The following is a 14871-nucleotide window of genomic DNA, read 5'->3' on the forward strand; positions in this document are numbered from 1 at the left end:
CTGGGCTTTGGAACAGCTGTGGAGTTGGCAGAAGTGGGTACCAAGTCCTGGCTCTGCCCATAACCCACTATGTGACTTTGAGCACTTGACATCTCCCCCTCTGAGCCTGGTAGGTTGGGGAGAAGCGCCTCCCTCATGGGGCTATTGAGGGATTGAGGGAATTTCATGGGTTATCCTGTGAAGGGCTCAGGGCAGGGCCCAGAGCAGGAGCCCCATCTGTGACAGCCATAGGTTGTGTTGTCCTTACATCCCAGCCGTGACTGTCCCCAATACCATGTGTGGGCTGCAGAGCTTAGACCTTTGGAGAGAGCTCTGGAACATACTGTCCCATGGGGACCATTCCAAGCCTCTGTCCCCTCCTCTGTCAGTGAGGAATGAGCAGGGTGCCCCACATAGGTTTCCCCATACAGCAGCTCCCTGGAGGGTCCCAGAAAGACAGACTTGGAGCAGGGACGAGCAGGGAGTTCCAGCCTGAGGGCAAAGGCACAGACCGTCCAATGGAATGAGTGCTGGCATGAGCTTCTCTGCACTTATTCTTCCAGAAAGACATTGTAGTGGCCTCCAACAAGGTATCTTGTAGAGTCATCGCCCTCTCCTTCTCAGAGGACAGCAGCTATTTTGTCACTGTTGGGAACCGGCATGTGAGGTTCTGGTTCTTGGAAGTCTCCACTGAGACAAAGGTGAGTTTCTGTCCCTGCCCCTTCAGCCAGGCCCTGAGGGAGTCACCATCGGTGGCAGCATGGGCTCCTGTTTCTCCCTGAGATTTGAGGGCAGCGGTCTCGGGCCATTTGGCCTCTCAGGGGCCCAGCTGCTGCTTCTGGGCCTACTCTCAGGGTGCTGATGCACAGGCCCTGCCAGGAACCCCCTGACCCTAGGACCAGCTCTCATTCTTGGACTGCTGCTGTCCAGCTCCTCTGTCCAGAGTGGCAGGGTTCTAGTGTTTTCTTCCCTTCTCCTCCATTTGGAAGAGCTTCTTAGAGTTCTCCTGTTTCATTGTGTCCTATCATCTGGTCATGCAGGGCCCAGCTGTGTGGACAGTATCTCTCTATGCCCTCTGTGTCTCCAGGTGACAAGCACAGTGCCCCTTATAGGGCGCTCGGGCATCCTGGGCGAGCTGCACAACAACATCTTCTGTGGTGTGGCCTGCGGTCGGGGCCAGATGGCGGGCAGTACCTTCTGTGTGTCCTACTCGGGCCTCCTCTGCCAGTTCAATGAGAAGAGGGTGCTGGAGAAGTGGATCAACCTGAAGGTACCACCTCCCTCTCTGCCATCCGTTGGACAGACTCTTTCTCATGATATGTGTTTGCAGGGGTGCTCATCAACATGGACTACACAGGTTCTGCTTATGTGACTAGTGGTGAATGACTCCCCCTCTCTGAGCTTAAGGTTCCCCATCCGTAAGATGGGACTACTGCTGCCCTCCCCGCAGAGTTGATAAGGAAGTCACGTGAGATAATATAGGCAAGGCAGTGAGCACGGTGCTTGGTACCCTGAAATGGGCTCAAGGTGACAGTTGTTTTCCCATGACTATTTGATCTACTTCACATTTCTTTTCTCCTTTGAGTACTCTGGCTGGTAGAGGATTGCATTTTTTAAAAATCAGAGGTACCATTGATTTAATAACTTTTCAGTCAAAAAAGACTACACAAAATACATAAACTTTTATTAATTTTTATTTATTTTTACTTTTTTTTTTTTTTTTTGGAGATGGAGTCTCTGTTGCCCGGGCTGGAGTGCAGTGGCGCAATCTCGGCTCACTACAAGTTCCGCCTCCCAAGTTCAAGCGATTCTCCTGCCTCAGCCTCCCAAGTAGCTGGGATTACAGGCGCCTGCCACCACGCACAGCTAATTTTGGTATTTTTAGTAGAGACAGGGTTTTACCATGTTGGCCTGGCTGGTCTCGAACTCCTGACCTTTAGTGATCCACCCGTCTTGGCCTCCCACTGCGCCCGGCCGTAAACTTTTAAACTAAAACATGATCTATCGATACATTGCAGAGCTTCTTTCCTTTAGTATCTGAAGGTTTGAGTCCAGGCTGTTTTCCCATCTGGAATCAGTTGCCCATTTGGCTATCCGCCTGAGCGTTGTGGTTTTCTCTCCTGTTCCTGGCCTGCCTTTGTGACTCACTCCGGAGTTCACCTTCGAGGTTAATGGCATGTGGAAGAGTTCCAAGTTTTATCTCTGTCCTAGTTGGTTAAACATCATTTTCTCTTTTTCAAGCAAGTGAAAAGCTTTCAATAGATAGATGTTTATTTCCTAAGCACTAAATGACTCATAAATTAAGTCTCTGTAGATTTGGAAAAACTCCTTAAACTGTGTCTAGAGGTCTAGCACTTCCTAGTAGGATAGACAGTCTTTTCTAGATACTGTAACTTTTTTCTGTACCGCTTTGGAGTACAGTCTTTATGAAGTTGTTTGTAAGCAAAAGAGAATAAAATTTAAACCTAAAGGCTGGGCGCGGTGGCTCACATCTGTAATCCCAACGCTTTGGGAGGCCGAGGCAGGTGGATCACCTAAGGTCAGGAGTTCAAGACCAGCCTGACCAACATGGTGAAACCCCATCTCAAAATACAAAAAATTAGCTGGGTGTGTTGGCAGGCGCCTGTAATCCCAGCTACTCTAGAGTCTGAGGCAGGAGAATCGCTTGAACCCAGGAGGTGGAAGTTGCAGTGAGCCAAGATTGTGCCATTGTACTCCAGCCTGGGCGATGACAAAAAAAAAAAAAAAAAAAAAAAAACAAACTCCATCTCAAAAAAAAAAAATTTAAGCCTAAAATTCAACCCTGTTACTACAAGTGACTTACCTGAAGTTGCAGTCTGTTGAACAGGTATTTTCCATACACAGCTACGTTTGTCTGTAGACAGCAGTGACAATTCTGTTTCCGTTCATGCCTCTGCCTACCTGCTGGCACATGTCTTTCAACAGCAGCAGTATACTATATCCTGATTTCACAAATCTTAAAATATGCTAAAATGGGTGTCTTAGACCCAAGGAACTGTAAGTCTTCTCTGGAGGCCTAAAGCTGCTCTGTCAGTCCCCATATCCCTGGGCCAGGCCACGTGAAGCACCAAATCCACTGGGGTCCCTTTTGCCCCTACAGGTCTCCCTGTCTTCCTGCCTCTGTGTCAGCCAGGAGCTCATCTTCTGTGGCTGCACAGATGGGATAGTCCGCATCTTCCAGGCCCACAGCCTGCACTACCTCGCCAACCTGCCCAAGCCACACTACCTTGGGGTAGACGTGGCACAGGGCCTGGAGCCCAGGTACTGCCTTGTGGGGAGAGGGAATGGGAGGGGCCCACCCAGAGTCTGTCCACTGGCATTCATCCATGCTTCCAGATCCATCTATCTGTCTGTCCATTCCACAAATACCCATCATGACTCTCAGCCCTGGGCATTACAAAGCAGAAAAGTCCTTGCCTTCTGAGGCAAGCCTCACAGTGAGAAGTGAGGCTGGGTAGGGGGAAGAAACAGCAAGAAAACAAAGGAATAAACAATATCATTTCAGATAGCGGTCAGCATGGTGAAGAACAGTGCTTAGCAGGTGTGAATGTGGTGGGGTGTTTCCATCCACATGGCTGACCCCTACTAAGCGGCTGCTAAGTGCCAGCCCTGGGCTGGAAGTAGGACACACCTATAATGAAGCAGCAAAATCTCTGCCTCTGTGCAGTATAGCAAGGGGGCTCGATGATAAGCAAGTACACAAAAAAGATAATTTCAGATCGGCATCAGTGCTTTGGGGAACACAGCAGGGACTCGGGAAGGAGAGTGCCCAGGGTGGGCTGTGCTGATTGGATGTCTGGTGAGAAGGAGCCGCTGTGTGGAGAGCTGGGTCCCAGCAGTTGAGGGGACAGCACACTGGGCTTGTCATGTTGCAGGAATAGTAAGGGACTGTGTGGCCAGAGCCCAGTGTGCCTGGGGAGGATGGTGGGAGATGAGGCCAGTGTGGGGCGCCTGTAGTCTATCCTCAGGTCAGTGGGCAGTTGCTGGGGGTTTCGGGCGTTGGGGTAAATGACCAGGTCTTACATGTTAGGTCCCTCTGCTGCTGTGTTGAGAGTGGATAGAAGCGCTAGGCTGTGGCTTTCTTCTCCTTTGTTGCAAGTCTGTTTTATGGAATCGGGGGCTACCTAACCAGGGGGTGCCGGGTGTCTAGGGCTGCCTCTGTGGATTTCTGGATATTAGCTCCTGGGTGCCTTTTCCACGACAGGGCCTGAACAGGGGAACTGGGTGTCATGAAGAAAAGGAGGGGGTGAGCAACCCACAGGCAGTGTTGTGTTGTAGTAGCCGGGCTCACAGCTCTGCTGTCTTCTGTTGTGCTGTGTGACCTTGGGAAGGTGACTATACCTCCCTGTGCTTCTGTTTTCTCATGTGTAAAATACAGTACCTAGCTCTTACCGTGATTGTGAGAATTTATTGCAGGTAAAACTCTCGGCCTGGCACAGTGTAAATGCTCAGTAAACTGTAGCCTTCATAGGGAGACCCCAGGCCAAGAGACAGCTCCCCAGCCTCCTTAGGACACAGAGGCTTTTTGATCATGCGTTGGTGAGGCCAAGAAGAGGTGGGACCTGAGATACATGCCTATTATCTTTCTATGCTCAGAGAGAGAGCAGGAGCTTGGGTTGGGTGAAATGATGGGCGATAAATGTTCATAGGAATCAAAAACTCAATTGCTCTCAAGGCCAGGCAAAAATTTCCAGTTTGTATCCTCTATATGAGAAGCAAAGCAGAGGAAGAGGGAAGAGGGAGAAGTAGAATTGGAGCAGGAGAGATGGATGGCCACAAATACCATGAAGGATGGCATTGCCGGGGAGGCATCTCCACTGTCACTAGAGGTGGCTGTCACTACTCAGTGACATTGATGGTGATTGATTACCCATGTGGCCTTGTTAGCTTCCTCTTCCACAGGAAGGCGGAAGCAGTCTACCCAGATACAGTGGCACTGACCTTCGACCCCATCCACCAGTGGCTGTCCTGCGTGTATAAGGACCACAGCATCTACATCTGGGATGTCAAGGACATCAACAGAGTGGGCAAGGTGTGGTCAGAGCTCTTCCACAGCTCCTACGTTTGGAACGTGGAGGTGAGCCCCCGCCCTACCCCTTGCCGCTGCTCAGCCTCTGCACAGTTCCCCACAGTTTGGGAACCCATTCAGTAATTCCTTCAGAAGATACTCATTGACTGCCTCCTATGCATCAGGCCCTGTCCTAGGTGCTGAGGACACAGACACAAAAACCCTGCCCTTAACGAGCTCACATTTGGATGGGAAAGGAAACCTGGAAACATCATCAGCGAATAACACGCCAAGCAGCAGTAACCCTCTGAAGAAAAACGAGGCGGGGAAGGGGAAGGGGAATCCAGGTGGTATTCTAGAGAGGAGAGGGGTCAGGGAAGGCCTCCCTGAGGACATATGAGCAGAGACCTGCAGGAAATCGGGGAGTGAGACCTGCAACTGCTGGGGAGAACCACAAGCACAGAGGCCCTGCAGCAGGAACATGCACTCCGCAGAGAGCTTTGCTGTGGAGGTCGTTTATGTATTTCACTGCTTTTTTTAAAAAGTAGTTGAAGACGGAGCATGGTGGCTCACGCCTGTAATTCCAACACTTTGGGAGTCTGAGGCGGGAGGATCACTTGAGCCCAGGAGTTTGAGACCAGCCTGGGCAACACAAGATCCTGTCTCTACAAATAATTTTTAAAAATTAGCTAGGCATGGTGGCACACACGTGTGGTCCCAGCTACTCGAGAGGTGGAGGCAGGAAGATCACTTGAACCTAGGATGTCAAGGCTGCAGTGAGCTGTGATTGTGCCACCACACTCCCACACTCCAGCCTGGGTAACAGAGTGAGACCCTGTCTAGAAAAAAAAAAGGTTGGAAGTTTTTATTTTCTGAGAATGAGTTTGTGGGTTTTTAAAAATTCTCTAAAGTTAGCCAGGCACGGTGGCTCATGCCTGTAGTCCCAGCACTTTGGGAAATCAAAGTGGGCAGATTGCTTGAGTCCAGTGGTTCGAGATCAGCCTGGGCAACATGAGGAAACCCCGGCTTTACAAAAAATACATAAAAATTAGCCAGGCGCGCCTATAGTTGCAGCTACTCGGCAGGAGCTGCGGCAGAGGGGCTGAAAATTTCTTACTGGGAATGTTTGTCCTAGAGAAATTGTGTTTTCAGTGGCCAGATTCAGGATGGTGAGAAAGAACTTTGTCCTTTTGAATAGGCAGCATTCAGCCTTATGACTCTGGTTGAATCTGTCTGCCTTCATGGAGCTGACGTTTTTTGTTGACAGCACTTTTTTTCCACTCAAAGAATGTTTTTTAATAACTTTTAAAATTTATATATGAAATTTTTAAAAATTTGGGATAATAGGTGAAATATTACAGATAAGGCTACAGTCTACATTGATGACTTCCCTGCCCCCAGTTCTGCTCTCTCTTGCCCTCACCATTATCAATTTTATTATGGGTGTCTTCAGTTGATTTTCTTTGCATCTCCTTATTGTTTATGTGTATAGTTGTTCAACAACAGTATCTGTGGATAGATCTTTTCATCAGTTCTAGAAAATTCTCAGCCAATACTGCTTCTACCCTTTTCTCTCTCTTTTCTTTTTTTTTTTTTGAGACGGAGTTTCGCTCTTGTTGCCCAGGCTGGAGTGCAATGGTGTGATCTCGGTTCACCGCATCCTCTGCCTCCCGGGTTCAAGAGATTCTCCTGCCTCGGCCTCCCGAGTAGCTGGGATTACAGGCGTGTGCCACCACGCCTGGCTAATTTTGTATTTTTAGTAGAGACAGGGTTTCTCCATGTTGGTCAGGCTGGTCTTGAACTCCCGACTTCAGGTGATCCACCCGCCTCGGCCTACCAAAGTGCTGGGATTACAGGCATGAGCCACCATGCCCAGCCTATTCTCTCTCTTCTATAACTCTAAGGTTCTATCTGTATTCTTCATGTTTCTGAAAATAAACATAAAAATCACACAAAAGATATGTAGAGTTTATCAATTATTGTTAGCAGCTCTTTATCCCCCGCAAGACGGAATCTTGCTCTGTTGCCCAGTCTAGAGTGCAGTGGCACAATCTAAGCTCACTGCAACCTCCACCTCCTGGGTTCAAACAATTCTCCTACCTCAGCCTCCCGAGTAGCTGGGATTACAGGCAGCCGTCACCATGCCTGGCTAATTTTTGTGTTTTTAGTAGAGATGGGGTTTAACCATGTTGGCCAGGCTGGTTTCAAACTCCTGACCTCAAGTGACCTGCCCGCCTCGGCCTCCCAAAGTGCTGGGATTACAGGCGTGAGCCACTGTGCCTGGCCTGTTAGCAGCTATTGATGCTCAATGCCTGGACCCATTTATTTATTGAGGGTTGTAATATGGTGATATTCTAATTCTATAATTTATTTTTATCAGTTGAACTACTTACATGAAGAGATATTTGCTCTCATCTGCCATTTGGTCACCCAGTGCTATACTTCATATAGGAAAGGCAGGAGAAATACTTGATTCTTTCCCTTTATTTACCAGTTTTCAAGGTAATGAATTGGTTCCCTATCCTCTAAAGGTAACTAGTTTTATTTAATATCATTATAAACTCATATATATTTAAATATATCAGATATGTTTTAATCTATTGTAATTATTAACTTTATTGGAGCTCATATCATCCCATCTTTGGCCAGTGAGAGCCTCTTAACATTGGCTCCTGAGTCCTTTGGACATGACCCTAGTATTTCTTGATAGCCACCTTGCTGCCTGGAATGCCAATATGTTCCAGTCTCATCTTGTACATTTCCTGTCCCACATCAGGAATCAACCATTTCTTGAAAAGACCATGTTTATTTTTTTGGGCTGGGTGCAGTGGCTCATGCCTGTAATCCCTGCACTTTGGAAGACTGGGGCAGGAGAATTACCCGAGCCCAGGAGTTTGAGACCAACCTGGCCAACATGGTGAAACCTTGTCTCCACTAAAATACAAAAAATTAGTCACGCATGGTGGTGGGTGCCTGTAGTCCCAGCTACTTGGGAGGCTGAGGCATGAGAATTGCTTGAACCCAGGAGGCAGAGGTTGCAGTAAGCCGAGATCAAGCCACTGCACTCCAATCTGGGTGACAGAGTGAGAGCCTATCTCAAAAAAAGAAAAAAGAAAAAAGAGAAAGAAAAGGCCAGGGTTTTTTTTTTTAGTATAAATTGGGACTTCAGAATCACAGGTTGGGTGTTAGGGATGCTCATAGCTATTGGGTTGATGCTTCCAGAAGCCTAGTTCTTAAGGACACAGGGAATGGTGGAATTAGAATATCCCCAGTAACTCATTTGCTTTTTCCCACATTATACATGCAACAGTCTGAGAATGGACAGCTCTTCAATTCTGAAGATAGTTAAAACAATTGTAATGCATATGTTCTCTCTATTCTCTCCAATTTTTAAAATAGTTATACTATATTTACAGGATCTGAATATGTAGCCATTATATACTACAGTGTCTCCCTTTTGACCCCTGTTTATTTTGGAATGGGGAATTATATATGTGTGTATATATGTATGTGTGTGTGTATATATATATAATGATAAAATATACATGACATGAAGTTTACCATTTCAACTATTTTAAATTGTACCATTTGGTGGCATTTAGTACACTTACAGTGTCATGCAGCCATCATTACTCTCTAGTTTCAGAACATTTTCATCACCCATCCACCCCAAAAAATCCTGTTATCTGTTAAGCAGTCCTCCCCATTCCCCACTCCCCCCATCCATGGAAATGACTAATCTGCTTCTGTCTTTATGGATTTGCCTGTTCTGAATCTTTTCTTTTCTCTCCTTCTTTCCTTCCTTTTTTTTTTTTTTTTTGAGACTGAGTCTTGCTCTGTTGCCCAGGCTGGAGTGGTGCAGTGGCACGATCTCGGCTCACTGCAAGCTCCACCTCCCGGGTTCACGCCATTCTTCTGCCTCAGCCTCCCGAGCAGCTGAGACTACAGGCACCCGCCACCACACTCAGCTAATTGTTTGTATTTTTAGTAGAGACGAGGTTTCACCGTGTTAGCCAGGATGGTCTCGATCTCCTGACCTCATGATCCGCCCACCTCAGCCTCCCAAAGTGGTGGGATTACAGGCGTGAGCCACCGCGCCTGGCTGTTTCCTTTCTTTTCCTCTTTCTTTCTTTTTTTTTTTAGATGGAGTCTCGCTCTGTCACCCAGACTGGAATGCAGAGGCAAAATCTCGGCTCACTGCAACCTCCACCTCCCGAGTGAAGCTATTCCCATGCTTCAGTCTCTAGAGCAGCTGGGATTACAGGCACATGCCACCATGCCTGATGAATTTTTTGAATTTTAGTAGAGACAGGGTTTCACCATGTTGCCCAGGCTGGTTTCAAACTCCTGAGCTCAGGTGATCTGCCCACCTCGGCCTCCCAAAGTGCTAGGATTACAGACGTGAGCCACCATGCCTGACCTGAATATTTCTTATAAGTGAAATCATAGAATATGTGGGCTTTTGTGCCTGGCTTTCACTTAGCATAATGTTTTCAAGATTTATCCATGTTGTAGCATGTGTCAGTACTTCATTCCTTTTTATGGTGGAATAATATTTCATTGTATGGATAGAACACATTTTATTCTCTGTTATCAGTTGATGGCCACTTGGGTTGTTTCTACCTTATGGCTATTGCGAATACCACTGCTATGAACATGTAAGTACAAGTTTTTTTGTTTTTTTTTTTTGAAACAGAGTCTCACTCTGTCGCCCAGACTGGGGTGCAGTGGCATGATCTCCGCTCACTGCAACCTCAGGCTCCCAGGTTCAAGCGATTCTCCTGCCTCAGACTCCTGAGTAGCTGGGATTACAGGCGCACACAACCATGCCTGGCTAATTTTTGGTTTTTTAGTGGAGACAAGGTTTCGCCATGTTGGCCGGGTTGGTCTCGAACTCCTCACCTCAAGTGATTTGCCCACCTCGGCCCCCCAAAGTGCAGGGATTACAGGTGTGAGCCACTGCTCCTGACCTAGTTCTTTCTTTCAGTTACATCACTTTGTTTCTGAGTTTTTCTAGGGTGTTTTTCATATCTTGGATCATTTTTTAAATATCTTTTACCTTCTTTTGAAACAGTAGGCCTGGCGTGGTGGCTCACGCCGGTAATCCCAACACTTTGGGAGGCCGAGGCAGGTGGATCACCTGAGGTCAGGAGTTTGAGACCAGCCTGGCCAACATGGCAAAACCCCGTCTCTGCTAAAAATACAAAAAATTAGCTGGGCGTGGTGGCGGGCGCCTGTAATCCCAGCTACTTGGGGGGCTGAGGCAGGAGAATTGCTTGAACCTGGGAGGCAGAGGTTGCAGTGGGCCAAGATCGCGCCATTGCACTCCAGCCTGGGCGACAGGGCGAGACTCTGCCAAAAAAAAAAGAAAGTAAGTTATGGTTTTTATCTTTTTTTGTGAAAATATGTTCTGGTGTGCTTTTTTTTTTTCTTTTTTAAGAGTAACTATTGGATTTGGCCTTGGTCCTTTCCTGTTGTTCATTTTTATGTGATACCGGTTTTTCTGAAATTTTAGAAGTTGGTGTGCTTCAGGACAGATTTTCCAACTTCACAAGAAGAACTCTGTCTTCTCTTTTTTTTGTGGGGGTGGAGTGGCATGTTTTGTTTTGTTTTGTTTGTTTTCGAGAAGGAGTCTCACTCTGTTGCCTAGGCTGGAGTGCAGTGGCACAATCACAGCTCACGGAACCTCAACCTCGTAGGCACAAGCAGTCCTCCTGCTTCAGCCTCCCGAGTAGCTGGGACCACAGGCATGCACTACCATGCCCGGCTAATTTTTTATTTTTGGTAGAGATGGGGTCTCACTATGTTGCCCAGACTTGTTTCAAACTTGGGCTCAAGCAATCCTCCTGCCTCAGCCTCCCAAAGTGCTGGGATTACAGGCTTCTGTTATTTTTATACTGTGTTAAAATATGGCAGCCCGCTTTCTGATACTTCCTTTTTGTAATCCTCTTTATCTGTTATGTCTCTTCTTTCATCTCAATCTCCTCTTTACTTTATTTCTTCTGTCCCTGTTGTTGTTTTTTTTTTTTTTTGAGATGGAGTCTGGCTCTGTCACCCAGGCTGGAGTGCAGTGGCGCAATCTTGGCTCACTGCAAGCTCTACCTCCCGGGTTCACGCCATTCTCCTGCCTCAGCCTCCCGAGTAGCTGGGACTACAGGCGCCCGCCTCTATGCCTGGCTAAATTTTTGTATTTTTAGTAGAGACGAGATTTCACCGTGTTAGCCAGGATGGTCTCGATCTCCTGACCTCGTGATCCACCCGCCTCGGCCTCCCAAAGTGCTGGGATTACAGGCTTGAGCCACTGTGCCCGGCCTTCTGTCCCTGTTGTGATTGATCAATTTTGTTTCTACTCTCAGCAGTTTCTCTTCAGTGTGGAGCTTTGTCCTGGAAGGGAGCCCTGGCAGCTCAGTTTTGAGAGTTCACAGTATCTTCTCCAGTCCCTTTAGGCCTTACCCCTTGCACTCAACTGCTGCTGGGGTGGATGAAACCCTCCCAGTTTCAGCTGCTGTTCAGTTTGGCCCAGTGTGCTTTCCAATGAACACCTGTTGGCTACTTTGGAATTATCCTGTTGCTGGGTCTGTCAGATGCCTCATTACTTCTCTGTCTCCCACATGCATGCTGATGATATGTAGGTATTGTGACTGGTGGTGGTTTGTCCCACTCACTTGTATTTTGGGAGTTATGGGAGTATTTTGTCACTGAGTTTTGCTATAAATGTTGTCTGTAGGTTTGGGTTTTGCTATCTGGTTGATGTTTTTCTTATGTCGAGATTTTGGGAGATTAAAAAAATTAATGCTGCTAGTATCATCTTCCCAGTTCTCAGTCTTCCATATTTTGAAATCTCTTTATATGGTGGCTCCTTGTCCTTCTCAGCTTCATTCAAAATATCTTTAGTTCTGTCTTTCAGTTCACTTAATTTTCTCCTCAATTATATCTAATCTTTGGTTTTTAATATGTTTTTATTTTATTATTATTATTTTTTGAGACGGAGTCTCACTCTGCCGCCCAGGCTGGAGTGCAGTGGCGCAATCTCAGCTCACTGCAAGCTCCGCCTCCCAGGTTCACGCCATTCTCCTGCCTCAGCCTCCTGAGTAGCTGGGACTATAGGTGCCCGCCACCACGCCCGGCTAATTTTTTGTTTTTTGTTTTTTGTTTTTTTAGTAGAGATGGGGTTTCACTGTATTAGTCAAGATGGTCTCGATCTCCTGACCTCGTGATCTTCCCGCCTCAGCCTCCCAAAGTGCTGGGATTACAGGCGTGAGCCACCATGCCCGGCCTATTTTTTATGTTTTTATTTTTATTTTTTTGAGATTGAGTTTCGCTCTTGTTACCCAGACTGGAGTGCAATGGCGCGATCTTGGCTCACCGCAACCTCCGCCTCCCAGGTTCAAGCAATTCTGCTGCCTCAGCCTCCCAGGTAGCTGGGATTACAGGTGTGCAACACCACGCCCAACTAATTGTGTATTTTTAGTAGAGACGGGGTTTCTCCATGTTGAGGCTGGTCTCAAACTCCTGACCTAAGGTGATCCGCCCACCTCAGCCTCCCAAAGTGCTGGGATTACAAGCGTGAGCCACTGCGCCTGGCCAATATGTTTTTATTATTCATTTCTAGAAGCTGTTCTCTTTTGCTCTTTTTCAGCTGTGCTTGGTTAATCTTTATAATTTCTGGTTGGCTGCACACTTTTAATCTTGTCAAAATTATCTTTTAGTTCTTCAAACATATTGAACATAGTTATTTTATATTCTGTCTGATAATTCCAATTTGGGTGTTTTTATTTTGTTTTTGGTTTGTCTGTCTGTTTGTTTTGAGACACAGTCTCATATGTTGGCCAGACTGGACTTGAACTGCTGGTCTCAGGCAGTCCTCCTGCCTCAGCTTCCCAGGTAGCTGGGACTACAGGCATGCACCACCTCCCCTGATTTAATAATTCCAGTATTTAAAGTCTTGCTAGACTCTGTTGCTTCTGCTGCTTCTTGCTGATGGTACATTGTTTTCTTTTGTGCTTAGTGATGTTTGACTGAGTTCCACATTTCCCTTGGAAGTTTATTTGAGGGTATGTGTTAAGGCCTAGGCTGAAGGTGGGACATGGACGATATATGGTAGCATTTTGTGTCCTTTTTTTTTCTTGTTTATTTTTAGCATAGAAGGTATTGCACGATACCTGTTTTTCTTTAACTTACTTTTTTTTTTCCATGAAAATGGAACAGTAAGTCATAGTGCTGTCATTGAGTCATCCTTTGCCTTGTCCTCTGGGAACTGTAGGTGTATCCTGAGTTTGAAGACCAGAGAGCTTGTTTGCCATCAGGATCCTTTCTGACTTGTTCTTCAGACAACACCATTCGCTTCTGGAACTTGGAAAGCAGCCCTGATTCTCACTGGCAGAAAAACATCTTCAGCAATGTGAGTGGCTTCCTTTGTGAACCATCTTTCGGGAGGAACAAAGACCTACTGTAAGCTTGAATGCAGGGGCAGGAGGGAGTCTGATGGGCCCTAGATGTTAGGTTCCATGAGGGCAAGAGCCGGCAACCAAGGCAGGTCCCTCTCTGCGTCGCTGCCTCTTGTTTCTCTTTCTCCTGCTCCCTCTCTGAGGTGGCACAGTCTATCCTCTCTGATTCTTTGCCAGTTGGCTCCTGCTCTGCAGATGTGTGGACATGGCCACTCCCAGCAGCCCAATACACCCAGCAGAGGTGAAATTGCTTCCTAAGTCTTGAGATGGAATTCCCTGGGAGAGCACCTGATGAGCCAGTCCATTCAGCTGCCACACAGTGAGGCCTCAGGGGGGTGTGGGCAGAATGCTGGCGAGAGCCATGATGGGAGGCTGGGAAGAAAAGTTTGCTGAAGAAATTTTGGTTAGTATTGCGAGCCCAGCGAGAGGGCGTCTCTGGGGAGCTGAGACCTGAGTCATGCATTCATTTATTCTGCAGACACTTATTAAGGTCCATGCCAGGTGCTTTGCTACATGCTAGGGACACAACAGTGACTAAGACTCTTCTGTCCTGTGGCACACACAATCTAGTGAAGGCAGACAGTGAACTGACAACCGTCCATGTTAATGCACAATCACAAGTGCGACAAGCACCGTGAAGGAAAATGTGCAGGGTGCTAGTAGGACATAGAGCAGCAGCATGTGAACTTATCTGGGACATCCGGAGCAGCTTCCCGCAAAAGGGACAGCTAAGTTGAGACTGGAAAGAGTAAAGGGGGAAGGGGAGAGGGTCTATACTTAGGGAATAGCCTGTATGAAGGCCCTGGGGTGGGAAACAGCTGGGTGAATTGGAAAACCTGAAAGAGGCCAGTGTGATTGGAACTAAAAAGACCCTCCATGCAGGAAGCTGTAGCAGGTGCCCCCCGCAGGTGCATCTTTATTACTCCCCTCATTCCCCACCCAGTGCTACCATCGTCTCCTCTGTACCTATGACATACATGCTGTTTTTGGCTGCACGCAATAGAAAAACTCAAAACAAGAGGTAAAAGTTAGGCTTCTGATTCATAAAAGTAATCTGGAGGTAACCAGTTTAGACCGTTCTGCAGGAAGCCCTTAGGGATCCAGGGGCCTTCCAGCTCTCCACTCTGTCATTTGAGGGAGTAAGCTATGTCCTCATGACCCAATGTGGCTATGGGGGCTCCTGCTGTCATATCTGAGTTCCAGGCTGCAGGATGGAGAAAAGACAGCAGAAGAATACGTGCTTGCTTTATATTTAATAGTTCGGAATTTATTCACATGTTCTTATCTAGCTGCAGGGGAGGCAAGGAAATAATTATTCTGATTGGTGAAACTCCCAGCTCAAAATTAGAGTTGTATTACTAACGAAGAAGAGACTGGCTATGGAGGGACACGATTTCAGAGGTGCTTCTGAGCTGC

The 14871-nt window shown here is 47.2% G+C and overlaps 1 protein-coding gene across 9 annotated transcripts in view; it reads left to right on the forward strand.

The window, feature by feature from the left end:
- WDR62 (WD repeat domain 62) overlaps positions 1-14871 on the forward strand; it is a 49249-nt gene that overhangs the window by 12197 nt on the left and 22181 nt on the right. For 4 of the 9 annotated variants that reach the window (XM_024236512.3, XM_024236513.3, XM_024236514.3 and 1 more), the window contains exons 6-10: positions 543-680; positions 1067-1249; positions 3101-3261; positions 4888-5077; positions 13272-13409. In XM_024236512.3, coding sequence (XP_024092280.3) covers positions 543-680; positions 1067-1249; positions 3101-3261; positions 4888-5077; positions 13272-13409 — 810 coding nt within the window. The remainder of the gene's footprint in view (positions 1-542; positions 681-1066; positions 1250-3100; positions 3262-4887; positions 5078-13271; positions 13410-14871) is intronic. The other 5 variants (XM_054540218.2, XM_054540219.2, XM_054540220.2 and 2 more) reach the window with 2 other exon arrangements.

The sequence above is a fragment of the Pongo abelii genome, chromosome 20 (genome assembly GCF_028885655.2).
Source record: "Pongo abelii isolate AG06213 chromosome 20, NHGRI_mPonAbe1-v2.0_pri, whole genome shotgun sequence".
Classification (NCBI taxonomy): domain Eukaryota; kingdom Metazoa; phylum Chordata; class Mammalia; order Primates; family Hominidae; genus Pongo; species Pongo abelii.